The 27,925-nt window shown below is 43.1% G+C and overlaps 1 protein-coding gene across 16 annotated transcripts; it reads left to right on the top strand.

Annotated features, from left to right (window-relative positions):
• Window positions 1-27,885, top strand: LOC125242782 (serine/arginine repetitive matrix protein 1-like). Of its 16 annotated transcripts, none has more exons than XM_048151722.1 (16): window positions 1-56; window positions 1,726-1,916; window positions 6,025-7,346; window positions 7,626-7,726; window positions 8,598-8,787; window positions 9,365-9,432; window positions 16,182-16,251; window positions 16,730-16,799; window positions 17,279-17,339; window positions 23,428-23,509; window positions 23,736-23,805; window positions 24,327-24,408; window positions 24,635-24,704; window positions 25,217-25,298; window positions 26,385-26,453; window positions 26,727-27,885. In XM_048151722.1, exon 3 carries the CDS (start codon window positions 6,370-6,372, stop codon window positions 7,318-7,320), a length of 951 nt encoding a protein of 316 aa, XP_048007679.1. In that variant the 5' UTR covers window positions 1-56; window positions 1,726-1,916; window positions 6,025-6,369; the 3' UTR covers window positions 7,321-7,346; window positions 7,626-7,726; window positions 8,598-8,787; window positions 9,365-9,432; window positions 16,182-16,251; window positions 16,730-16,799; window positions 17,279-17,339; window positions 23,428-23,509; window positions 23,736-23,805; window positions 24,327-24,408; window positions 24,635-24,704; window positions 25,217-25,298; window positions 26,385-26,453; window positions 26,727-27,885. The 16 variants fall into 16 exon arrangements, with proteins under 16 accessions (XP_048007679.1, XP_048007684.1, XP_048007678.1 ...); XM_048151727.1 differs by having other exon boundaries at window positions 23,428-23,514; XM_048151721.1 differs by lacking the exon at window positions 17,279-17,339.
• The last annotated feature ends 40 nt before the right edge of the window (window positions 27,886-27,925 follow it).

The raw sequence follows: 27,925 nt of genomic DNA, 5'->3' as shown, positions 1-27,925 counted from the left end.
TTGCATATTGCCATTTGGACAGCGGATTCGTAGATCAATCTCATTGATAAGTGAAGGTGAGTTACGAACTGTTTTTGTATCCTACGTACCTACATACCTTTGAACTAGCTAATAATAAAATATGTGTAATTTTAGATACCTTATCAGTGTAAGTCGAGGCGACATACATCAATAAGCCAGTTGTTGCCAACCGTTGATGAGAAATGAAGGTGATGCGGGCGGACCTAAGACAAATTAAGTGATGCGATTTGCTGTGGCACTGGGCTCATTTTGCATATTGCCATTTGGACAGCGGATTCGTAGATCAATCTCATTGATAAGTGAAGGTGAGTTACGAACTGTTTTTGTATCCTACGTACCAACATACCTTTGAACTAGCTAAAATAATAAAATATGTGTAATTTTAGATACCTTATCAGTGTAAGTCGAGGCGACATACATCAATAAGCCAGTTGTTGCCAACCGTTGATGAGAAATGAAGGTGATGCGGGCGGACCTAAGACAAATTAAGTGATGTGATTTGCTGTGGCACTGGGCTCATTTTGCATATTGCCATTTGGACAGCGGATTCGTAGATCAATCTCATTGATAAGTGAAGGTGAGTTACGAACTGTTTTTGTATCCTACGTACCTACATACCTTTGAACTAGCTAATAATAAAATATGTGTAATTTTAGATACCTTATCAGTGTAAGTCGAGGCGACATACATCAATAAGCCAGTTGTTGCCAACCGTTGATGAGGGCGGATCTAAGACAAATTAAGTGGTGTGATTTGCTGTGGCACTGGGCTCATTTTGCATATTGCCATTTGGACAGCGGATTCGTAGATCAATCTCATTGATAAGTGAAGGTGAGTTACGAACTGTTTTTGTATCCTACGTACCTACATACCTTTGAACTAGCTAATAATAAAATATGTGTAATTTTAGATACCTTATCAGTGTAAGTCGAGGCGACATACATCAATAAGCCAGTTGTTGCCAACCGTTGACGAGAAATGAAGTTGATGCGGGCGGACCTAAGACAAATTAAGTGGTGCGATTTGCTGTGGCACTGGGCTCATTTTGCATATTGCCATTTGGACAGCGGATTCGTAGATCAATCTCATTGATAAGTGAAGGTGAGTTACGAACTGTTTTTGTATCCTACGTACCTACATACCTTTGAACTAGCTAATAATAAAATATGTGTAATTTTAGATACCTTATCAGTGTAAGTCGAGGCGACATACATCAATAAGCCAGTTGTTGCCAACCGTTGATGAGAAATGAAGGTGATGCGGGCGGACCTAAGACAAATTAAGTGATGTGATTTGCTGTGGCACTGGGCTCATTTTGCATATTGCCATTTGGACAGCGGATTCGTAGATCAATCTCATTGATAAGTGAAGGTGAGTTACGAACTGTTTTTGTATCCTACGTACCAACATACCTTTGAACTAGCTAATAATAAAATATGTGTAATTTTAGATACCTTATCAGTGTAAGTCGAGGCGACATACATCAATAAGCCAGTTGTTGCCAACCGTTGATGAGGGCGGATCTAAGACAAATTAAGTGGTGTGATTTGCTGTGGCACTGGGCTCATTTTGCATATTGCCATTTGGACAGCGGATTCGTAGATCAATCTCATTGATAAGTGAAGGTGAGTTACGAACTGTTTTTGTATCCTACGTACCTACATACCTTTGAACTAGCTAATAATAAAATATGTGTAATTTTAGATACCTTATCAGTGTAAGTCGAGGCGACATACATCAATAAGCCAGTTGTTGCCAACCGTTGATGAGAAATGAAGGTGACGCGGGCGGACCTAAGACAAATTATGTGGTGTGGTTTGCTGTGGCACTGGGCTCATTTTGCATATTGCCATTTGGACAGCGGATTCGTAGATCAATCTCATTGATAAGTGAAGGTGAGTTACGAACTGTTTTTGTATCCTACTATCAGACCGTTGCGTGTCTCGGGGCGCGCAAAGGGCGTCCGCGCCACGCCACCTGAGTACATACATACATACATACACTCACGCCTGTATCCCATAAAGGGGTAGGCAGAACACATGAAACTACTAAAGCTTCAGTGCCACTCTTGGCCACCTGAGTGTAATTCAAAAAGCGTCTCCTCAGTACATTTTGTATAGGAAGGACGTAAGGCGCGCCGCCAAGCGGCGCGGCGCGCGCCCCGCCGCCGCCACGCCACCTGGGGCGCGTCTTACGTCTTTCCTATACAAAATGTACTGAGGAGACGTTTTTTGAATTACACTGAAGGGGCGTGGCGCGGACGCCCGTTGCGCGCCCCGAGACACGCGACGGTCTGGTGTGGTCGGTCACTTAGGTGTTCAATAATTACATACGTCACACCTTTTGTGTTTTTGGAATGTTTTTCCAACCAGGCCCCATAGCCGAATGGCATTTCGGCGACGCGAAACGCCCTCGAAACGCCCCCGCGCGTCGTAAGCCTCCGCCACACATAAAGCGTTTTGATAGCTTAGCGTTAGCGGAGCACAATGATAACGTTCCGCTCGCAATCCGCGCCCGTTACGCCGTGTCTTGCGTGACCGTCGCGTCTCATACTTCCATATCGATAAGGATTGATTTCGTATGCGTCGCATCGCCGTCGCGCGACCATCGCGCGACCGCCGCCGTCGCGTCTCATATTTCCATAACGATAAGGTTTGCTTTCGTACGCGTCGCGTCGCTGTCGCGCGACCATCGCGCGATCGTCGCCCACGCAAGCCACGGCGTTAGTTCCCGCCGGCGTTCGTCCGACGCACCGCTATCGTTGCGCTCCTCTTTTATTGTTTACTTTTCTCTTCTTTTCCTAATTCATTATTTTATGTTGGTAGAATCTTCTAATTCGCACTGGTAAAGTAGTTTGCCGTTTTAATAATGACATTGAATCGTAAATGTTTACTTAATTGACGAATTTGATTTATTTTAATGTTTTCCAGTTAAAATTTTCCTCGTGTTGGTGTGGTGAATTTTTTTTATGTTTCACGCTGTGGAAAAAATTGTTTAACGTACGAGCTTTGACACCCTCGCAACGCTCAAGATTCCACATGTTGAACCAAGAAAGTGCTTTACAGAAAAGTGGTATACCACTTTTTTGGCTGACTGTACCATAAACGGCTCCTTTTTATTAGTTTGGTTAAAAATAAAATATGTCCTTTTAATTCAATCAATTGAATCAATTCAGCTTAGGTACCTACTGATATCGACACGTACTAGTAGGTACTACTAAATTGCATAATAATATCACAGCGCATGGCGAAAAATAAAATGGCGGATCCTTTAGCGCCCGCGGTGAGCAAGCGTCAGAAGTCGGCATTTGTCAAAGGCTTTGTGATTCGCCGACCAAAATTATCGCTAATTCAAAGGAAAGTCATTCCAGTTTAGGCCCTCTGTCTTTGTAATAAGGTGCATGTAATAAGTATGAACATGTGTTCAGCGACAATGACGCGTTAAACCTCTTCATACTTGCACAGGCATAATAATTAATAAAACACATCCATTGGTCACATATTTCAAATAGCGCGGGAAAACTGCGAACGACCGGGCCGCGCGACCTTCACGACACGCCGGCACTCACTCTAACCACTAGTTGCGTCTCAAAAGGGCACGCGGCACTCGGCGCGTTGTGTAAAAATATGATTTAACTGTGTAAATGTGCTAAAAAAACAGTCTTGTGTCAACTTATGTTCTTTAATTGAGTGAAGATATCAAGTGGAAATATGAATTCACTCTACTTCTCGATCTCAAGGCCGTAACCGAAAGAAACAACGGTTTGCAAGGCAAGTACTGTGTCATTGTTTATGTGTCCAATACGATATTTACGCCTGAACATGGGAATTTATCAATACTAACTAGTGATTTTTGGTCGGCTAATAGAGCAAATTCCGCGTCGATCGGTTTGGGGCATCTTGCTCATAACATAATTATGTGACTTTATTTTTAACTTCACTTTAATTAATGTTGATGCTAGTTACTCATGAAAATGATTTGGCATATGACAAACACCGCTCAGCTTTGTTCTTCGACAATTCCCTTGAGGGCTTCGTCACTCCAGTCCAGCGTTAGGTACCTACTCGAGATGAGACACCCGGGCAGAGTTCTCGAAATCTGCGAAACTACTTCATCTCGTTCAGCAGTTCAATATCAAACGCGCCCTTCTCTGCTAGTTGCATACAACTACTAGACTCATATCGAATTTGGCACAATAAATGATTGTCTTCTGTAGTATTTTACATAAAAACCCATATTTATTAGATTTTGGGTATTAGAACTGTATTATGTATACGTGTTTTCTATTAAAATGTGTGTATTTTTTTGGCCACCAAAAACGGTGTCAGCGGTGTAGTGACGTCATCGAATGTGAACTTACTTCATGTCAAAACAATCACTGACATGATGAACTTTATGCCTGTTATTTTCGACTCGTACCAATAAGTTTTTCGGAACTTATGTGCGAAATGTCATTTGATATTTCGCACATAAGTTAGCTTAGTTAGTTAGTCGCACATAAGCACGAGCAACTTGGTCGCCCATGGGCGCGCACCCTTACACATACTTTAAAAATCATTCATTCGTTCATTCAAACCGGCCAAGAGCGTGTCGGGCCACGCTCAGTGTTAGGGTTCCGTAGTTTTCCGTATTTTTCTCAAAAACTACTGAACCTATCAATTTCCAAACAATTTTCCTAGAAAGTATTTAAAGTTCCACTTTTGTGATTTTTTTTCATATTTTTTAAACATATGGATCAAAAGTCAGAGGGAGGGGGGGGACGCACTTCTTTTTCCTTTAGGAGCGATTATTTCCGAAAATATTAATATTATCAAATTTTTGAAATATGAGCCAAAAACCAAAATATTTACCTTTTTAAATACAAATAAACATCACAATGATATGGAAATGGATAGAAAAATATCCTGTACAATGTACATGGAAAAAGTTTTGGGCCCTTAAAGAGGTTATGAAAGGCAATTTACCACTAAAACTAAAGCAAAAGGTTATGGATACATGCCTCTTACCATGACACTGTTTGCGTTGCATGCGTTCATAGGTTACGGTGACCGCTTTCCATCAGGCGGACCGTATGCTTGTTTGCCACCGACGTAGTATTATTAAATTATTATTAATGCCTTACATATGCATGCTAAACATGAAAATTCACTGATCGGGCAAAAATCAAAATAAATACATGTCAGCGGCGTATGTAGAGGAGCATATTTTAAGTATAGCCTATTAACATAGCTGGGCACCGTTAATCAAATAGTTAACTTCGATAATCGTTAATCCGTTACTATAAAATTTAACTTCGTTAATCGTTAAAGCGATACATTTCAATAAAATTAACGGAAGACGGATTAACTTTAAATCGATAATCCGTTAATCGTGATAAAAAAACATTTTACTGTAGCTAGTTGCATCAGTTATTAACTATTAAGTTTTTGGGTACGTTTATTATGTTACTGTAAAAGACCGAAGATCGCCAAAATCTCTTGAAAAATCCCAGCTGCACGATCCACGGTAACTTGATAGATAGCGCGGTCCGCCGAACTCTGGCTTGATGCGTCGGTTGCGCGATTTATGTGCCATGCGTCGTGCCTGATGGTTTACATTCTGTTTTGCGGTTAGTGATGGGTGCAGTAGGACTAATAAACTTTAGCAGGTCTCGAACAAGTGATCCAAAGGCACCAATTGATATGTAGACTGTGAATTTTCGGGAAAATCCTAGGTTTCGCCGTACTCCGGCCTTTTACAGTAGCGGTCAGAGCAAGTTTTACTCGGCGCGTGCGGAACTAGATTAACGATTAACGGACTCGAAGAAATTTAACGGAAGTTAACTAATCCGTTAACATTTTTTAAAGTTAACTTAAAAGTTAATCCGTTAACCAAAATGTTAACTTCGTTAATTAACGATTAACGGATTAACGAGTTAATGCCCAGCTATGGAGGTTACTGCCATTCACCTATAACTTTCGCAACGACGGAGTTAAATTACCTGGGTACTTATTTTCTTTCCAGGACCATCGTCGAAAAATATGCGTACATTCTCACCAGTACGTACCGAGCGAGCGAGTAGCGAGCAGGCGGGTGTGTCGTCCACGCCACTGTCTTTACGATCATTTACAGTTTTCTAAGTATGAAAGGGTTTTGTTTTTGTTAGGAAGGGATTTGTGTGAAAGGTGTTTGGTGAATGGGTGCAGTGACTGTTGCAGTGAGAACGAAGTTAAAAAAATACGACAGGTGATTTTGACATGTTCATGAAAGTTATAATTTTAGGTTTAGTGTAGAATAGGCAAATTAGGTTTAGCGTAGATTATGTAGTAGGTAGAGTAGAGGTTTAGCTTAGATTTAGGTACGTAGGCTATGTTAGGTTATTTTCAAGAGAGCATAAAAGCGCTGCAAACTTGTATCCCTACTGGCTGCTTGGCGTTATCATCGCGGTGTCTGTCCATCGGCCCGCCGCCCGCCGCTCGCTATCACCGCGGTGCCCTCAGTCCATCGGCCCGCCGCCCGCCGCCCGCCGCCTGCCGCCCGCCGCTCGCTATCACCGCGGTATCATCTGTCCACCGCCGCGCCGCTCGCCGCTCGCAATCACCGCTCGCTACTCGCTATCACCGCGGTGCCCTCAGTCCATTGGCCCGCCGCCCGCCGCCCGCCGCTCACTATAACCGCGGTATCATCTGTCCACCGCCGCGCCGCTCGCCCCTCGCAATCACCGCTCGCTACTCGCTATCACCGCGGTGCCCTCAGTCCATTGGCCCGCCGCCCGCCGCCCGCCGCTCGCTATCACCGCGGTATCATCTGTCCACCGCCGCGCCGCTCGCCCCTCGCAATCACCGCTCGCTACTCGCTATCACCGCGGTGCCCTCAGTCCATTGGCCCGCCGCCCGCCGCCCGCCGCTCGCTATCACCGCGGTATCATCTGTCCACCGCCGCGCCGCTCGCCCTCGCAATCACCGCTCGCTACTCGCTATCACCGCGGTGCCCTCAGTCCATTGGCCCGCCGCCCGCCGCTCGCTATCACCGCGGTATCATCTGTCCACCGCCGCGCCGCTCGCCGCTCGCAATCACCGCTCGCTACTCGCTATCACCGCGGTGCCCTCAGTCCATTGGCCCGCCGCCCGCCGCCCGCCGCTCACTATAACCGCGGTATCATCTGTCCACCGCCGCGCCGCTCGCCCCTCGCAATCACCGCTCGCTACTCGCTATCACCGCGGTGCCCTCAGTCCATTGGCCCGCCGCCCGCCGCTCGCTATCACCGCGGTGCCATCTGTCCATCGTTCCGCCGATTGCTATCACCACGGTGTCATCTGACCGTTTGTGGTGACTTCAACAGAAAGGTAAATAAACTTACTTAATAAGTAATCTAGATGCATAAAAAGCTGGATCCACATAAAGCGAGTCACATCCAGACTCGATTTCCTCACGGGTCGAACGTGCTATGTAGACATGCCTCCACCGATGCAGTGCCTGCGTTCTGCTCGGCCGAGACAAGTCTACATTTAAATTTCGCCGCGCGACGTGCCTCGCTGTGACTAAATATCGAATTATAACATAGGTAAATAACTATTTTATTACCTACTTATGTTTTCATTTATTTACACTAACTTTCGTTGTAGTGAGAAGTCGAGCGCTGCCTCTACCCGTATCCCCGTTACAAGTGTTCCGGTGTACATTAAGAAGTCTCAGATTTAAAGGCTACAAATGCCTAGGATAACATGTGAGTTAATAAGTTATTAACTTTTTGTTGTAGGTCTTTATTAATGAAATGTTGACATTTTTTTAATTATTAATAATTTTGCTTGGGATTACTCGAAAATAAGTTAAAGTCGTATAATTTATTTACTTGATGTTAAAAACAAATTACAAAATTCGACATAAGACCATAAATAGAGATTTTGTAACATTCAAGTTTTATTTTTAGGGTTCCGTACCAAAAAGGTACAACAGGAACCCTTATGGTGCGACTCTGTCCGTCTGTCTGTCCGTCTGTCACATTGTTAAATATCTCGAGAACTACTTATGCTATCGATATGAAATTTGGAATTGTTATAAACATTGTGAACCTCTACAAGTTGAAAGTTTTTTTTTTAAATTAATTAATATAACGATAGAAAATGGCCAAAATGAAGGGGGGGCAAACTGAAAATTTCAAGTAACTAGGTCAAGTGGGGTATCGTTAGAAAGAGCTCAAATTGTACATATCAAAACTATTTTTTATAATTTTTTGGTTGTGGAAAAAAATGTTTTTTGAAAGAAAATGTAAAAAAAAAATACCGTTCCCCCTTATCTCCGAAGTTTACCAACATAAATATGAAATTTTCACCAAACATGGCTATTATAATGAATATTACAGAAAAAATGAAATCGTACACGTATCTTGAAAACTATTTTATTTATTTATAAAAGTGAGAAGTGAACATATTATTTACATTATGAGCCTCTTAAAGTTTGACACGAAAGTCGTGAAGGTTTAACACACGCCGTTTCGCTTTACAGAAACTTATACGTCGAACTTCTATCACATAATGAAGACTGACGATTCTATAACATTACATTTGCTCGTTCCTTCAATGAATCGTTTGTCTCAGGTCTAGAGAAACGGTGAACGGATGCCAGGAATCTGCTGACCGTATTCGCCGGCGACACGTCTCGGCCCGCGTAGCTGCTGCGAGGACACAAGCTCTAAACTACAATTAACCTTCTACCAAAGACTTATGTAACTCCGTATAGACCGATAAAGTCTAAGAAAAAAACGTACTCAAAACCATACAGAAAAAGGTACGGTGAGCTAGATGGCGATACACCTTTGGGGTACACTCGGCTAGATGGCGCTAATATTCATATTTGACTTTTAAACACATATCAAGCTAAGAATATGGGCAAAATTGTCAAAACGGAGGTTCAAAAGTTTTAAGCCTATGTCGAGAGATGGCTGTCTATGCACTGTGATAATCCAAATCCTCCCTCGTTTTTCATTTTTCATTACTTCTGCTCACCATGATTGATACATGACGTGATATTGTGCAGGTGGGAGGGAAGCAAAGGTAAAATTTCAGCCTGACTGGTAGTTACCCAACCAACTATTAGTTAGGCTGGCTGCAAATTTAAACATAGCTATTTTAACGGCCACCTACATAGCTTTGCTGAGCCGAATGGAGCCAAGCTTGTCCGAAAGGACCAGCGTCGCGACACTGCCCTAACATAGCGTGAAGTAATGCCTAGTCTATCGTATGTTCTTGAGTTAACTATCTTATATTCTGTAGAAGATATGAAATAAATACAGTAGTCGTAACATAGTAAGTACACCATCCATCGGCGTTAGTGAAGTAATAAATTAACCAGTGCTTGTTTGCAGGGTCAATACTGCTGCGTGGAATGCGGAGGATCGCAGTAACTCAAGCTGCCCGGCCGCCAGGTACCTAGGTATGTAATCTATTAGCGACGCAGGGACGTTAGAATAAGTTTCAAATTTGTAATCTTGTAACAATAACTTAGTTATGTAATTCTGAAAAATAAAGAGTCCAATAAGACTCTAATTAGAATAAAATAAAATAAATAATTAGGAATAAGAATTAAAACCACTGTATTAGAAATAAAGTTTTTTACGAATAAAGACGAGTATCCAAAGGGCTAGGGAGAGCATATGCGCGCGCAGCCCTGGGTGTGCGAGGGGCATACACGCGGGGGCGCGATCGGCCGCGCTCCGATCGCGCTCCGGCGTCAGTTATGTTCGGGGTTGGATAACGGCCGGTAGCGGTAGGGCTAGTAATCACCGGATAGCCCTTCGTCCCCAAAACGACGACGACAGACCGCCCCACAAGGATGGGGCGCGACCCCGACGTCCGGTACCGACGCTACGGGTTACTACACCGGCACGGGAACCACGGCGGACATAGAAGCAACGACGGAATCAAGAGCAGCCACGGAAGAAACAAGCTCAGTCCAAGAGGAGGCCGCGCCCGTGGACGCCGCCGTCGCTGCCGCGCCCGCCGATACCTCCGGTATCAGAGCCACGCCCGCCGCCAGCACCGTACAGCACCGTAGCTACGATCGTCGAGAAACAGCTGATGCCCCCTCCGCTCAGCATGAAGAGGTGCGCTAAGCCCGCTCGGTCACACCGATCCAAGGCCTCCAGCAAGAGGCTCCTCGCGGAGCTAGAGACCAAGGAGAAGTTAGCCGAGCTGAAGCTCAAGCGCATCGAAGCCCAAGCTACGCTAGCGAAGATCAGACAAGAAAGAAGAGACCTCTCATCGTCGGTGATGACTCCGATAACGAAAAAGACCTCGGCCCCCAGAGATTAGCCGATTGGTTCGACCGCCCGATTCAAGACGCGGTCGAACACCACGCCGCGCGGCCCCCTGCGCACCGCGCGCGACACCACAAGCAGACAATGGACGTGACGTCACTCGCAGCAGCCCTGACTGACGCCCGACAAGCGAGCAAATCAAACAAGAAGTACCTGCAAGACCTGCCGTCGTTTAGCGGACAGTGCACCGAGTGGCTACAGTTCAAAGCCGCTTACAACGAGTCGGTGCCGAGTTTCTCAAGCAGTGAGAACGTCGCTCGCATACGGAAGAGCCTCAAGGGCGCCGCCCTAGAAGCCGTCAGTGCGCTCCTCATCAGCCAGCCGCGTCCAGACGACGTCATCAAGGCCCTGGAACGCCGCTACGGGAGACCCGACGCGCTACTCCTGAACGAGATGGAGATAATAAAGGCCCTGCCACGACTAGCCGAGAGCCCGCGCGACCTGTGCACGTTCGCCGGGCGCATCGCCAACGTCGTGACAACGATCGAGATATTGAAGAAACCTCAGTACCTCCACAGCCCGGAGCTACTGAGAAACATAGTGGAGAAGTTAACGCCCATATTAAAGCAAGTGGTACGACTACGCCGTAGGGGATGAAGATACGTCGGATCTAAAGAAGATCGCTGACTTTCTCAACTACGAGGCCGACAAGTGCACGCCCTACGCCCCGCCCGGGACCATAGCGGAGCCCAAGGAAGCGCGAGCCACGAAGAAGAAGCTTGAGCGTACCTACGTAGCCGTCGCCGAAGTGAAGAAAACAAAAGAAGAAAAGTTACCCTGTCCGATGTGCGACCAGTCAGCCCATCACCTGCCGACGTGCCCGCAATTCACTAAACTGGGCACGAACGAGCGGTGGGAGACAGCGAAGAAGCACATGTGCTACCGGTGCCTCGTCAGCAAGCATCGCCGCTTCGTCTGCCGAGGCAAGCCCTGCGGCCATCAAGGCTGCGCTATGCGACACCACAAGCTGCTTCACCACGAGAAGCCCCCGACAGACACCGTCGCCGCCGCAGCCCCGCAAGTCCGACGAAGTCGTGGCCACAGCCGTCAAGCAAGCCGCCAGCGCCGCGCCCCGGGCGAGCCGCGCCTACCTCAAGATGGCGCCAGTACCGCTACGGGGGCCGCACGCAGAGGTAGCCACGTTCGCGCTCCTAGACGAAGGCAGGACGGTGACCATCATCGACTCCGCAATCGCCGCCGCCCTCGACCTCAACGGGCCCACCGAACCTATGTGGGTCCAAGGCGTAGGCGGGAACGAGATGGCGTACGAGAAGAGCAAGAAGGTGGAGGTCCGCATATGCAACAAACACGGCGGGGACGAGTAGCTAGTGACAAGCGCACACACGGCCGGGCGCCTCGACTTCACCACTCAGACGATCAGCGAACGGGAGATAGACGACTGCGAGCATCTGCGTAAGACTAAGCACCTGTTGACATATGAAGACGCTACGCTGGTAATACTGCTCGGACAAGATAACTGGGAGATCATCGTGTCGCGCAAGCTAAGAAAAGGACGGCGCGACCAGCCGGTAGCATCTAAAACGCTATTAGGCTGGGTACTACACGGTTGTCGCCACTCACGAGCGACACCCGTGGCCTACTGCTGCGCACATCTTACGCGCATACAGCCCGGCGGGAACATCGAGAACGAGATGCAGAACTCTCGCACTCGAATCACTCTCGATCGAGCCGAGGAAGCCCCGCAGTGATCCAGAACAGCAAGCCTTAAGAATACTAGAAGAGAAATGTCGACGCCTCCTCGACGGACGCTTCTAGACCGGCCCTGAAGAAGCAGTACACCATCCAGCGGGAGAGCCTGGTACCTGCCCCACTTCGCGGTCTGCAACCCGGAGAAGCCGAAGATAAGGCTAGTCCATGACGCCGCGGCCACCTCACACGGCCGCAGCCTTAACGAGATGCTTCTCGCGGGCCCCGATCTGCTGCAGTCGCTGCCCGGCGTCATCATGCGTTTCCGTCAACACGGAGTGGCTAGGGTTGCAAAAAAACGGTTTTTTTTCTGGCTTGAAAAAAAACATGAAAAAAAACCGTGAAAAAAAACAGTTTTTTTTCTGGAGTATGTTTTTTTTCTAAAGTACGAAATCTGAAAATTTGCAAAGTAGTTAATACTTTTATAAGGTTTTTTAGACTTAATGTTAACTATTAAACGAATTTAATCAAATAACTTTAATTTCTGGTCTTATAAAAGTAAGTTTTACGAAATTTGTAGTTGGTAGTTATCACTATTTACTGTTGGCAACACCACGGCCTCTCCACGCTACACGCAGCATAGGGGATTCCCCAATAAACCTTTTTATACTGAATGTTCATTGAGTTAAAATGTACGTTTTTGTTATTGAAACATGTTACAACTCACGAAAAACCGTTATTGTCATATTATTTGTTCATCTGAAAAAAAACCATATTTAGAAAAAAAACCATGGTGCTCGGTTTTTTTTCATGTTTTTTTTCACAATTCTGAAAAAAAACATTTGGTTTTTTTTCTATTTACAACCCTAGGAGTGGCAGTATCGGCAGATGTAAAGGAAATGTTCATGCAGATAAAGATAAGAGAAGAGGACCGCGACGCACTGCGATTCCTGTGGCGAGGCGATCGACGCGAAGGTGACCCGGCAGAATATCATCTGACATCGGTCATCATCCGAGAAATTGGCTGCAGCATCTGCGCGACCTCGGTGACCTATCGATACCTAGATGCTACGAGACTGCACCCGTGTGTCCAAGTACGAGCTGCACACCTTCCTCGACGCGAGTGAAGAAGCCTACGCCGCCGCTGTATACTGGCGTATGACCGAACACGACTTCGAGATCGACAAGAAAACATACTGGAGTGACACGCGCGCAGCCCTGGCATGGATACGCTCTGAGCCACGCACATACAAGTCATTAGTCGCACACCGCCTAGCAAAAATAGAAGATTACACGAAGAAAGACGAATGGCGATGGGTACGGCTAGTCCATGACGCCGCGGCCACCTCACACGGCCGCGCCTTAACGAGATGCTTCTCGCGGGCCCCGATCTGCTGCAGTCGCTGCCCGGCGTCATCATGCGTTTCCGTCAACACGGCGTGGCAGTATCGGCAGATGTAAAGGAAATGTTCATGCAGATAAAGATAAGAGAATAGGACCGCGACGCACTGCGATTCCTGTGGCGAGGCGATCGACGCGAAGGCGACCCGGCAGAAGAGAGTGTCAAGCGAAGTAAACCACGTACATAAGAAGACTTGCTTCCAGCTACGCGGCTGGGCGACGAACGACCCCGTAGTCATCGGCAAGGAAGACCGAGAGGGCGTCACCGTCTTTATCGGCGGGAGCGAGATAGAAAAAACGCTCGGCCAGCTATGGGACACGCGAGAGGACAACATTCGTTTCAAACTCAATACGAGACGAGAGCCGCCAGAAGTGATCAAAGGTCAACGCCCCCCGACGAAGAGAGAAGCCTTCAGCATTATCATGTCAATATTCAACCCGCTGGGCCTGATCTCGCCAGTAACGACGCCCACGAAGAGGGTCATGCAAGTGACGTGGCGCTGAATGCTGGGGAAATTGGCTGCAGCATCTGCGCGACCTCGGTGACCTATCGATACCTAGATGCTACGAGACCGAACCCGTGTGTCCAAGTACGAGCTGCACACCTGCCTCGATGCGAGTGAAGAAGCCTACGCCGCCGCTGTATACTGGCGTGTGACCCGAGCCGACGGTACAACAAAATTCGCTCTGGCCGGCGCCTAAAGCCGAGTCACGCCCACACGCCTGGTCTCGATGCCTAGACTGGAACTTGAAGCGGCCGTCCTAGGCGTGCGATTCGCCGCGGACGTCGGGAGCGAACACGACTTCGAGATCGACAAGAAAACATACTGGAGTGACGCGCGCGCAGCCCTGGCATGGATACGCTCTGAGCCACGCACATGCAAATCATTAGTCGCACACCGCCTAGCAGAAATCGAAGATTACACGAAGAAAGACGAATGGCGATGGGTACGGCTAGTCCATGACGCCGCGGCCACCTCACACGGCCGCAGCCTTAACGAGATGCTTCTCGCGGGCCCCGATCTGCTGCAGTCGCTGCCCGGCGTCATCATGCGTTTCCGTCAACACGGCGTGGCAGTATCGGCAGATGTAAAGGAAATGTTCATGCAGATAAAGATAAGAGACTAACTTTCGCATTTCACACAGGTGCAGGCGCTAATTAATCACTGTTTGTTTGCAGGGTCAATACTGAGGCGTGGAATGAGGAAGAATCGCAGTAACTCAAGCTGAGCGGTCGCTAGGGTCGCTAGGTATGTAATCTATTAAAAATGCATTTGGTAACCTACCGCCCCCTGTCTGTCTCCATTTTCATTGAGACATCCAAAAGTATTATTTAGTCACAGTTGTCATTCATAACACCTGCCAGGTGGTTCCGACATAAAGTAACAAAGGCTTTCACAAACGAAACAACCGAGAGCATCGACCAAAACCGACAAATCAAAGAAATTCAAAATACTAGATTCTTATACGCACATACCGTAATTACCTACAAATACGGTACGGCTAGTCCATGACGCCGCGGCCACCTCACACGGCCGCAGCCTTAACGAGATGCTTCTCGCGGGCCCCGATCTGCTGCAGTCGCTGCCCGGCGTCATCATGCGTTTCCGTCAACACGGCGTGGCAGTATCGGCAGATGTAAAGGAAATGTTCATGCAGATAAAGATAAGAGACTAACTTTCGCATTTCACACAGGTGCAGGCGCTAATTAATCACTGTTTGTTTGCAGGGTCAATACTGAGGCGTGGAATGAGGAAGAATCGCAGTAACTCAAGCTGAGCGGTCGCTAGGGTCGCTAGGTATGTAATCTATTAAAAATGCATTTGGTAACCTACCGCCCCCTGTCTGTCTCCATTTTCATTGAGACATCCAAAAGTATTATTTAGTCACAGTTGTCATTCATAACACCTGCCAGGTGGTTCCGACATAAAGTAACAAAGGCTTTCACAAACGAAACAACCGAGAGCATCGACCAAAACCGACAAATCAAAGAAATTCAAAATACTAGATTCTTATACGCACATACCGTAATTACCTACAAATACGGTACGGCTAGTCCATGACGCCGCGGCCACCTCACACGGCCGCAACCTTAACGAGATGCTTCTCGCGGGCCCCGATCTGCTGCAGTCGCTGCCCGGCGTCATCATGCGTTTCCGTCAACACGACGTGGCAGTATCGGCAGATGTAAAGGAAATGTTCATGCAGATAAAGATAAGAGACTAACTTTCGCATTTCACACAGGTGCAGGCGCTAATTAATCACTGTTTGTTTGCAGGGTCAATACTGAGGCGTGGAATGAGGAAGAATCGCAGTAACTCAAGCTGAGCGGTCGCTAGGTATGTAATCTATTAAAAATGCATTTAGTAACCCACCGCCCCCTGTCTGTCTCCATTTTCATTGAGACATCCAAAAGTATTATTTAGTCACAGTTGTCATTCATAACACCTGCCAGGTGGTTCCGACATAAAGTAAGAAAGGCTTTCACAAACGAAACAACCGAGAGCATCGACCAAAACCGACTAATCAAAGAAATTCAAAATACTAGATTCTTATACGCACATACCGTAATTACCTACAAATACGGTACGGCTAGTCCATGACGCCGCGGCCACCTCACACGGCCGCAGCCTTAACGAGATGCTTCTCGCGGGCCCCGATCTGCTGCAGTCGCTGCCCGGCGTCATCATGCGTTTCCGTCAACACGGCGTGGCAGTATCGGCAGATGTAAAGGAAATGTTCATGCAGATAAAGATAAGAGACTAACTTTCGCATTTCACACAGGTGCAGGCGCTAATTAATCACTGTTTGTTTGCAGGGTCAATACTAAGGCGTGGAATGAGGAAGAATCGCAGTAACTCAAGCTGAGCGGTCGCTAGGGTCGCTAGGTATGTAATCTATTAAAAATGCATTTGGTAACCTACCGCCCCCTGTCTGTCTCCATTTTCATTGAGACATCCAAAAGTATTATTTAGTCACAGTTGTCATTCATAACACCTGCCAGGTGGTTCCGACATAAAGTAAGAAAGGCTTTCACAAACGAAACAACCGAGAGCATCGACCAAAACCGACAAATCAAAGAAATTCAAAATACTAGATTCTTATACGCACATACCGTAATTACCTACAAATACGGTACGGCTAGTCCATGACGCCGCGGCCACCTCACACGGCCGCGCCTTAACGAGATGCTTCTCGCGGGCCCCGATCTGCTGCAGTCGCTGCCCGGCGTCATCATGCGTTTCCGTCAACACGGCGTGGCAGTATCGGCAGATGTAAAGGAAATGTTCATGCAGATAAAGATAAGAGACTAACTTTCGCATTTCACACAGGTGCAGGCGCTAATTAATCACTGTTTGTTTGCAGGGTCAATACTGAGGCGTGGAATGAGGAAGAATCGCAGTAACTCAAGCTGAGCGGTCGCTAGGGTCGCTAGGTATGTAATCTATTAAAAATGCATTTGGTAACCTACCGCCCCCTGTCTGTCTCCATTTTCATTGAGACATCCAAAAGTATTATTTAGTCACAGTTGTCATTCATAACACCTGCCAGGTGGTTCCGACATAAAGTAAGAAAGGCTTTCACAAACGAAACAACCGAGAGCATCGACCAAAACCGACAAATCAAAGAAATTCAAAATACTAGATTCTTATACGCACATACCGTAATTACCTACAAATACGGTACGGCTAGTCCATGACGCCGCGGCCACCTCACACGGCCGCAGCCTTAACGAGATGCTTCTCGCGGGCCCCGATCTGCTGCAGTCGCTGCCCGGCGTCATCATGCGTTTCCGTCAACACGGCGTGGCAGTATCGGCAGATGTAAAGGAAATGTTCATGCAGATAAAGATAAGAGACTAACTTTCGCATTTCACACAGGTGCAGGCGCTAATTAATCACTGTTTGTTTGCAGGGTCAATACTGAGGCGTGGAATGAGGAAGAATCGCAGTAACTCAAGCTGAGCGGTCGCTAGGTATGTAATCTATTAAAAATGCATTTAGTAACCCACCGCCCCCTGTCTGTCTCCATTTTCATTGAGACATCCAAAAGTATTATTTAGTCACAGTTGTCATTCATAACACCTGCCAGGTGGTTCCGACATAAAGTAAGAAAGGCTTTCACAAACGAAACAACCGAGAGCATCGACCAAAACCGACTAATCAAAGAAATTCAAAATACTAGAAGATTCTTATACGTACATATCGTAATTACCTACAAATTTCCTATTGGCAAACGATTTTGTCCTATGAAAAGGCGCTAATTTCAACATTTTATGAGGAAATGACGGTGCATTCTACCTGCTTAGATTTTTGGAATTTAATGTACTTGTAAAGATGCCTAAGGTACAAAATTAGTATAAATCTTACAAAATCAAACAGAAAAAGAATACGTATTTGTATTAGTAAATAAACTGAGTGATCATTCAAATATGGCGCAACGAATACGTCACGTCCGTCTCAGACGAATCGCTCGCGCAACGTTCGTGCGTTGGGGATCATGCAAAATATTTTTGAATAGCGATTTGTTTGACGCAACTAATTTGTTTAATTTTATTAGAAGAAGTAAAGACAAGTACAAAACAACAATACATTGATATTTTATTTAATTGAATCTTTGCATTACTATTATTGTTTATTTTGTCTTGTAACTAAAGATAAGTTTGAAAAATTTTCAGAATCCGAAATTATTTCGTGAAACGGAAAATCATAGAGGAGTGACATTTCGATGTTTTGCAGTTTTCGGCAAAATATTGACAACATGACCATGTTTATTTTGATTATTCATAATATGTACTATGAATAGTGTGTATTTTAACCACGTTTTAGTGGATCGAGTGTATCGCTGCCTTTGGAATAAACAAACATTAAGTTAGTAACATGGAGAGAAAATCGGATTCGAAAAAGCAGGTACTATTTTTTTCGAAGGTGGACTAGGACTACATGATTACATTGACAGGGAGCTAGATAGTTAACATGAAGCAACAAGCAGCACTTACTCAAACAGTAGTGGCTCAAGCAGTACCTACTCTAGTTCTTTATAACTCCTGCCAGGTGATTCCAACATAAGGTAAAACCTTTAACAGTAATAGATATACGCAAAAAACGCCTAAGCGCACTCACCGAACAAGACGTGTGTTTGTTTACTCCTGCAGTTTTAAATACGGAAATAATGTAAAACACATATTTTGGCTCACGAAACACCTACAATTTACGAAGAACGACCGAAGTGATTAAATTGTGATAAATCGACAAAAATATTACGACGGAACCGTGAGTTTAATCCAAAACATTATTACACGCAACGGCTTGCTTAGCTTTTTGAAGGCACATTAATTCTACCCGCCAATCAGCGCTCACGATATGACCAGTGTCACAGTCGTTTTTCTACTGCTGCATAACACAAGCATGTTTGCTGTTTGCTGACTTCACATATACGAGCTGTCATTTTGATGTCCGTATTGGACGTTGAGTAATCGGTCCGAATTGGATTATCGGAGTTTATACTAAGAAAAATTGTTATTAAATATAAAATACGTAAAAATGGAGTGCAAAGCGTGTCAGAATCTCATTATCAATAACCTTGAGATATTAAAATGTGTTGCATGTAGAGACACATATCACTACGAATGTCTTGGCATGACAAAACTATATTACGTAGAGAATGTTGAAGGCCTCCGACGTATGTGGCGCTGCCCATCATGTGCTAACATTACGACCAGGCGAAAAAACGACAGCACACCAGTTAGACGACAACATGATATTTCTACAATCCAGAATAACACTGACATGTCAATTGATGACCTGCTATCTCATGACGAATCAAAAAGTTTGTTAGGAGATACTCTACGCAGTTATAAACCTGAAAGCCAAAACTGCTTACCGAATGTTACCTTAGAACAGATAAGTAATTTACTGGACCAGAAATTAACCCTAAACAACAATACTATTAAATCGTTAATAACCACGGAAATAAATTCGGCACTTGAGAGACTAACACAGGATTTTATCAAGAAAAATAATGAAATAACATCAAGGCAGGAGAGTTTTAATGAACAACTACAAATTGCTAATAACAAAATAAAGTTTCTAGAAAATGAGAATGAAAAAATCAAAAACCAACTACATGACTTGCAAGCAAATTTAAACACTACACAAATGACAAAAAAATATAATAATGAAAATGAAAAGAAATTTGTACTTTATGGAGTAGACGAATTTTATGGAGAAACAGAGTCGGACATCTGCCTACGAATAGATTCTATATTTGGAGATATTTTAAATATTAATATAAATGGATTTATAGATCATGTGAAAAGAGTTGGCAAGAAAGGAAACCGCCGACCCTTGATTGTTGAATTGATCAGCAAACGAATGAAAAACTACGTACTGGATAATGCTTTTTACTTTAGGAATACTGGATATGCCGTATCGGAAGTATTAGATAGTGACGCACTCAAAAAAAGGATGACACTAAGACAAAACCTTATTAATGCACGTAGGGAGGGAAAGCACGCTGTCATTAGAAACAATCGCCTTTTTATAAATGGAGAGGAGTTCATTCAGAAGCCCGATAAAGAATCACATTCGTCTGAATCTCGTAATGGACAAGCCTTGACGCATAGTGAAGAAGCCTTGGTTTCAGAAGATTTCGAGGAAAAAGAGATAGTATCAGACCAAAGTAATTCCCAGTCAGAATTTTTTCGTTTATAAACACATATTTTTGCTTCATCAAAATGTAAATGGTTTAATAAATAAATCAGACTTGTTAAGTGTTCATATACAAGAATTTAAGGACTCTAATACGCCTTTGGATGTGTTGTGCTTTACGGAACACAATATGAAAATAGGAGATGAAGCTGAATTGGTTCTTTATAATTATAATTTAGCAGCATGTTTTTCACGAGATAATAGAAACGGTGGTTCATGTATACTTGTTAAGAATAATCATAAATATATAGTTTTAGATAAAATTATGAAACACTCAATTGTTAATGTGATCGAATGTTCTGCTATAGAGTCAATTGAGCATGGAATAGTAGTTATTTGCTTTTACAGGGTACCAAAATATGACAAAAAGTCCATTGACATATTTCTTAGTAAACTTGACACTATTTTGTATGAAATTTGTATTCGCAATAATAAGAAGGTAATTATATGTGGGGATTTTAATATAGATATATCAAAGAATACTAAACAGGCTAAGGAATTCAAAAACGTTTTGTGTAGTTATAATCTTAAAATAGGTATAGCAGAACCAACACGTCTCAGCTCCAATACATGCATTGACAACGTAATTCATAATATTCGAGGGGGAACAGCCAAAGTTATAGACTTAGCAATCTCAGATCATACAGCCCAAATCATGAAATGCCCAGTTAAAAAAACTTGTATACTACGACATTGGTTCGTTATAAAAAGACAGTTTAGCGAGGAGAATATATTCAAGTTCATAGAATGCTTGCAACAGTTAAGTTTTGAGCAGGTCTATAAAACCGAAGATCCGAATAAAGCATTTAACTCTTTCTTCGAGGATTTTAAACTCTTTTATAATTTATGCTTCCCTGTTATAAAATGTAAAGTAACATCATATAATAAGCCGAGGTGGATCACTAAAGGCATAAAAAGGTGCTGTAAACGAAAGAGAGAAATGCTCTGGCAATATAGATTACAACCTAGTGTAAATAACAAAATAAAGTTAAAAAACTATACGCAACGTCTCAAAAAAATTATCAAGTTAACACAGAAATCACAAAATGACTATTATATACAGAACTCAACCAACAAGTCTAAAGCAACATGGAGCATTATTAACGGACCCAAACTAAGTTATCCAAATGAAGGTATACGGCAGATAAAAGTTGGGGAACAAATGGTAACTAAACCTTTAGATATCGCTCAATCATTCAACAACTACTTTATCGAAAGTATTCACAAAGACGTTAATCGCAGTCAAACCAATGACAATAATAACAGTCGTCCTTGCAACCTAATTAAGAACACGCCTAACTCAATTTTTTTAAGACCGACGAATTCTAATGAAATCCGTGTGATTATAAGTAGTTTAAAAAACACTAACAGTACTGGATATGATGACATATCAACGAAGATCATCAAAAAGTCCTCTAATATTATCACTGATCCACTTTGTTATATTGTAAATCTTTGCATAGAGACCGGTATTTTCCCAGAAATCTTGAAAATAGCTATTGTGAAACCAATTTATAAGAAAGGAGATAAAGAGAACCCCAAGAATTACCGCCCAATAGCATTGCTCTCCAATTTCTCTAAAATAATTGAAAAAGTTATATATAATAGGCTCTATCAATATTTCGAAACAAAAAACTTACTTGCGAATGAACAAAAAGGTTTCCGGAAGAACCGTTCCATAAACATGGCCATCTATGACATGCTAAAATCGGTTATGTTTAATGTAGATAGAAGGATTCCTGTCAGCGCTCTCTACATGGATATGTCAAAGGCATTTGACTTCGTTGATCACAATATTTTACTAGGTAAACTTTTTCAATATGGAGTACGTGGAAATGCGCATGTCTTGATAAAATCTTATCTTGACGGCCGTAAGCAGATAACACAAGTTAGCCAACTATGCGTCAAGTCAAAAACCGAAGTTACATATTCTTCAGATTTTAGAGATATAAAGTACGGGGTACCACAAGGAAGCATCCTGGGGCCCCTACTATTTTTAATATATATAAACGACCTACCTAGAGCTATCGAATTCCCCATGGTCCTCTTTGCGGACGATAGTACGGTAATTTTTTCAGCAGAAAATGCAAATGTTGACATAAGCATCTATCAATCGGACATAAATAGGACTTTAGATATAGTAATTGCATGGCTTGATGATAATAATTTAAAAATAAACCTTGACAAAACTATAATAATGAATTTTGAGCAACGAACTAATAAAATGAACAATTTAACTGTAGCATATAATGACACTTTAATAGAGGAAAAGACAACGACAAACTTTTTAGGATTAAGAGTAGATAATAAGTTGACATGGGAAAATCAAGCAGAAATAATTTGTAATAAACTAAACAAATATCACTATGCTCTGTATAACTTACGTAAGTTGGTAAATCAGTCAGCGGTCCTCACATCATATCACGCCTACGTAACCTCAACGTTACGATACGGAATAATGTTCTGGGGAAATTGTTCCGATCGTGAAATGGTATTTAAAAGTCAGAAAAAATGTGTGCGCGCTGTATGTGGTATCCCTCCAACTGATTCTTGTAAACAACATTTCATTAAACTAGGTGTACTGACTTTCCCATGCCTATATATCTATGAAATTGCATGTTATATTAAACAAAATAAAAATCAGTTCCATAGCTTTAACAGTGTACGCCAACAAGGAAAGATTGCAAACACCATATCAACTAAAACGGCATTGTTATCTAAAAGTATTTTTGGAATGGCATCACAAATTTATAATATTTTACCCAATAGTATCTTAAACATAGACAACATCGAACTCTTTAAGAAACGACTATTTACGTTCTTATCACACAAAGCATACTATTCAATCGAAGAATATAAAAGAGACAACACGAGTATTTGAGTATTATTATTAATTACAATTCTTAATTATATAATGTTGAACTGGAATATGTTAATGGTTAATAGAAAATATTTGCATTTGTTAAAGAATTACTGATTACTGATATTTGCATGTTACTTATATTTATTAAGTATTTAATGTACTTCACAACCACTAATGAATTTGTATACCTAATGTTGGTAAAACATAGTGATACTAAGAAATTATTTTGTAACAACTATGTACTGTACCTATGTTTAACAAATAAATTGATTGATTGATTGATTGATTGATATACTATTACTAAAAATCATCATTTATTAGCTAGTTAAGCTGATATAACAGAAGTTCATGCCTACTCAGCCGGAACAACATGTGTCAGTGCTATTTACAGCAGATCAGGTAGCTAACGAAGTGAAATGTTAGAAAGGTACTTTACTTTTAGTCGTAGGATAAAACTAAAAATCTGATATCTACTTTCGCATTTCACACAGGCGCAGGCGCTAAACCGAGCTGAGTACGACGCGTGGGTGGCGCCTACCGGCTGCAACTCAACTAAACAGAACCCGTCGCATGGTATCGTAAATACACCCTTGTCATTACTAGATTTTACTATGATGCGTCAAACCGTCTGTCACCGTTGACGCGAATCATTATGTTTCTAATCTGCACCAGCAGTGTAGTCTGTAGGAGATATGAAATAAACACAGTACTCGTAACATAGTAAGTAGGTAGGTAGGTAGGTAGAAACGCCGTCCATGGGCGTTAGTTGAGTAATAAATTAATCACTGTTTGTTTGCAGGGTCAATACTGAGGCGTGGAATGAGGAAGAATCGCAGTAACTCAAGCTGAGCGGTCGCTAGGGTCGCTAGGTATGTAATCTATTAAAAATGCATTTGGTAACCTACCGCCCCTGTCTGTCTCCATTTTCATTGAGACATCCAAAAGTATTATTTAGTCACAGTTGTCATTCATAACACCTGCCAGGTGGTTCCGACATAAAGTAAGAAAGGCTTTATTGCTAAATCATAATTTATCTACTTCAGTTGATATAACAGAAGTCTGATTTGGTGATAAACTTATTTACTTGGGGAACAATCAGACAAAAAAAGTGCCTACTCAGCCGGAACAACATGTGTCAGTGCTATTTACGGATCAGTAGGCCTAGCACATGATGACCGCGAGAGTATGTCGCCGCGAGATAGATGACACGTCTTCTTCTAACTGTATTAATGACATAAGGACAGGTAGTCTATCTCGCGGCGACATACTCTCGCGGCCATCATGTGCTAGGCCTACAGGTAGCTAATGAAGTGAAATGTTAGAAAGGTACTTTACTTTTAGTCGTAGGATAAAACTAAAAATCTGATATCTACTTTCGCATTTCACACAGGCGCAGGCGCTAAACCGAGCTGAGTACGACGCGTGGGTGGCGCCTACCGGCTGCAACTCAACTAAACAGAACCCGTCGCATGGTATCGTAAATACACCCTTGTCATTACTAGATTTTACTATGATGCGTCAAACCGTCTGTCACCGTTGACGCGAATCATTATGTTTCTAATCTGCACCAGCAGTGTAGTCTGTAGGAGATATGAAATAAACACAGTACTCGTAACATAGTAAGTAGGTAGGTAGGTAGGTAGAAACGCCGTCCATGGGCGTTAGTTGAGTAATAAATTAATCACTGTTTGTTTGCAGGGTCAATACTGAGGCGTGGAATGAGGAAGAATCGCAGTAACTCAAGCTGAGCGGTCGGTAGGGTCGCTAGGTATGTAATCTATTAAAAATGCATTTGGTAACCCAGCGCCCCCTGTCTGTCTTAATTTTCATTGATTTATTATTTAGTCACAGTTGTCATTCATAACACCTGCCAGGTGGTTCCGACATAAAGTAAGAAAGGCTTTATTGCTAAATCATAATTTATCTACTTCAGTTGATATAACAGAAGTCTGATTTGGTGATAAACTTATTTACTTGGGGAACAATCAGACAAAAAAAGTGCCTACTCAGCCGGAACAACATGTGTCAGTGCTATTTACGGATCAGTAGGCCTAGCACATGATGACCGCGAGAGTATGTCGCCGCGAGATAGATGACACGTCTTCTTCTAACTGTATTAATGACATAAGGACAGGTAGTCTATCTCGCGGCGACATACTCTCGCGGCCATCATGTGCTAGGCCTACAGGTAGCTAATGAAGTGAAATGTTAGAAAGGTACTTTACTTTTAGTCGTAGGATAAAACTAAAAATCTGATATCTACTTTCGCATTTCACACAGGCGCAGGCGCTAAACCGAGCTGAGTACGACGCGTGGGTGGCGCCTACCGGCTGCAACTCAACTAAACAGAACCCGTCGCATGGTATCGTAAATACACCCTTGTCATTACTAGATTTTACTATGATGCGTCAAACCGTCTGTCACCGTTGACGCGAATCATTATGTTTCTAATCTGCACCAGCAGTGTAGTCTGTAGGAGATATGAAATAAACACAGTACTCGTAACATAGTAAGTAGGTAGGTAGGTAGGTAGAAACGCCGTCCATGGGCGTTAGTTAAGTAATAAATTAATCACTGTTTGTTTGCAGGGTTGATACTGAGGCGTGGAATGAGGAAGAATCGCAGTAACTCAAGCTGAGCGGTCGCTAGGGTCGCTAGGTATGTAATCTATTAAAAATGAATTTGGTAACCCAGCGCCCCCTGTCTGTCTTAATTTTCATTGATTTATTATTTAGTCACAGTTGTCATTCATAACACCTGCCAGGTGGTTCCGACATAAAGTAAGAAAGGCTTTATTGCTAAATCATAATTTATCTACTTCAGTTGATATAACAGAAGTCTGATTTGGTGATAAACTTATTTACTTGGGGAACAATCAGACAAAAAAAAGTGCCTACTCAGCCGGAACAACATGTGTCAGTGCTATTTACAGATCAGTAGGCCTAGCACATGATGGCCGCGAGAGTATGTCGCCGCGAGATAGATGACACGTCTTCTTCTAACTGTATTAATGACATAAGGACAGGTAGTCTATCTCGCGGCGACATACTCTCGCGGCCATCATGTGCTAGGCCTACAGGTAGCTAATGAAGTGAAATGTTAGAAAGGTACTTTACTTTTAGTCGTAGGATAAAACTAAAAATCTGATATCTACTTTAGCTGAGTACGACGCGTGGGTGGCGCCTACCGGCTGCAACTCAACTAAACAGAACCCGTCGCATGGTATCGTAAATACACCCTTGTCATTACTAGATTTTACTATGATGCGTCAAACCGTCTGTCACCGTTGACGCGAATCATTATGTTTCTAATCTGCACCAGCAGTGTAGTCTGTAGGAGATATGAAATAAACACAGTACTCGTAACATAGTAAGTAGGTAGGTAGGTAGGTAGAAACGCCGTCCATGGGCGTTAGTTAAGTAATAAATTAATCACTGTTTGTTTGCAGGGTCAATACTGAGGCGTGGAATGAGGAAGAATCGCAGTAACTCAGCCGAGCGGTCGCTAGGGTCGCTAGGTATGTAATTTATCTACTTCAGTTGATATAACAGAAGTCTGATTTGGCAATCACCCAAATCGGCACCCGTACTACATAGTCTGTAGGAGATATGAAATAAACACAGTAGTCGTTAAAAATGCATTTGGTAACCCAGCGCCCTCTGTCTGTCTTCATCTTCATTAACGGCGTAGAAATATGTTCCATACCCGAACGTATTATTAATAAGTAATAGTGGAATGCAATTTTAATAACGATAATGTAAATTGTTGATACAATATTTACTTTTTCCAGATGCAGTAGAACGAAGAAGTAGCTGGCAACTTGAATGCAAGTGTGCATTAGATGGCGCCACCATAGCTTTGCCCGGACAAGAGTTTTGCTCTATGAGATTTGACTTCTAATATTAAAATACTTGGACCGATTCAGGGAGAAGAACGCGCTTTATCAGCACACTCACGCTCCTTTGAAAGCAAAAGCATAATATTATTGTTAATGTATTTTTTTCTAGTATGTAACTTGTAACGTAATGTAACGTGTGTTGTCATGTAACTACTGAATTTTTGATTGACAAATAAGTTATCAGTTAGTTAGTTGTATTAGGTAATTAATTTAATTGAAATTGTGCACACATGCTCCCGCAATTTGGCAATATCAACAACGTTTATTAAAGTTTTTCGAATGCATATCGCAAATGTCAGAATATTCTGTTCATAAAAGTTATGGATTGTCATGCCTTTTTCCAATGACCCTTATTTAGGGTAAAGTAACACCAAACAAAGTATTTGTGAGACAGTTTAACCTTTTGGCCGCCAGAGACTTAAACGGAAAATCGTGACCACGACGCCACTTTTATGTTAGCATAATTTCTTTACCCATCCTTAATTTACCCCCGTGGCGTCAGTGGCACGGTTTTCCGTTGACGTCATTTGCTGTATTTGGCGTTCAAAAGGTTAAAAACATAAAATTTACCATAAATTAAGACCCATAAAATTGTAAACATCTGCGGCGATTTATGATGATTGTGTTAACTAAACGTAACATAAGCATTTGTAAATGTAATCAATTTTAGCATATTACTTACCAAAACTCACCTGTGCTATTCCATTTCCCTGTTATCCCCAATCGTGCTGGTAGCAGCGAAGTGCAATGCTTTCTACCTTTCCCCAAAATCTCAGTCCTGCGAGTGCGAGGTGCAAAATGTAAGTATTTATCAAAAAGGGACGGCTGTTTCGCAGGCTAGATAATGTTTCCTCCTCTCTTGTACTAGGCCGACTAGTACTCCGATGCGCCTATCTCCTCCTTCCTTATATCCGTAGCTAGTTATCAGAAAAATAAAAAATAAATCATCCGTTTGTTTTTCTTATGCAACAGGCGTTTAAAGGAGGTCAAAAAAGACAAGTGGCGTGGGTAACAATTTGAGGCGAAGTATTTTTTGACTCAGTTAAACACCGTTGCATACAATACTTTTTCTACGACCATGCACTTACTTT

Source organism: Leguminivora glycinivorella, chromosome 3 (genome assembly GCF_023078275.1).
Source record: "Leguminivora glycinivorella isolate SPB_JAAS2020 chromosome 3, LegGlyc_1.1, whole genome shotgun sequence".
NCBI lineage: Eukaryota > Metazoa > Arthropoda > Insecta > Lepidoptera > Tortricidae > Leguminivora > Leguminivora glycinivorella.
This window is presented reverse-complemented; position numbering and strand designations above follow the sequence as displayed.

Bases quoted from the DNA above. Each gene is read 5' to 3' on its own strand.
- LOC125242782 (XM_048151728.1), top strand. From the start codon at position 6,370: ATGTTAGGTTATTTTCAAGAGAGCATAAAAGCGCTGCAAACTTGTATC.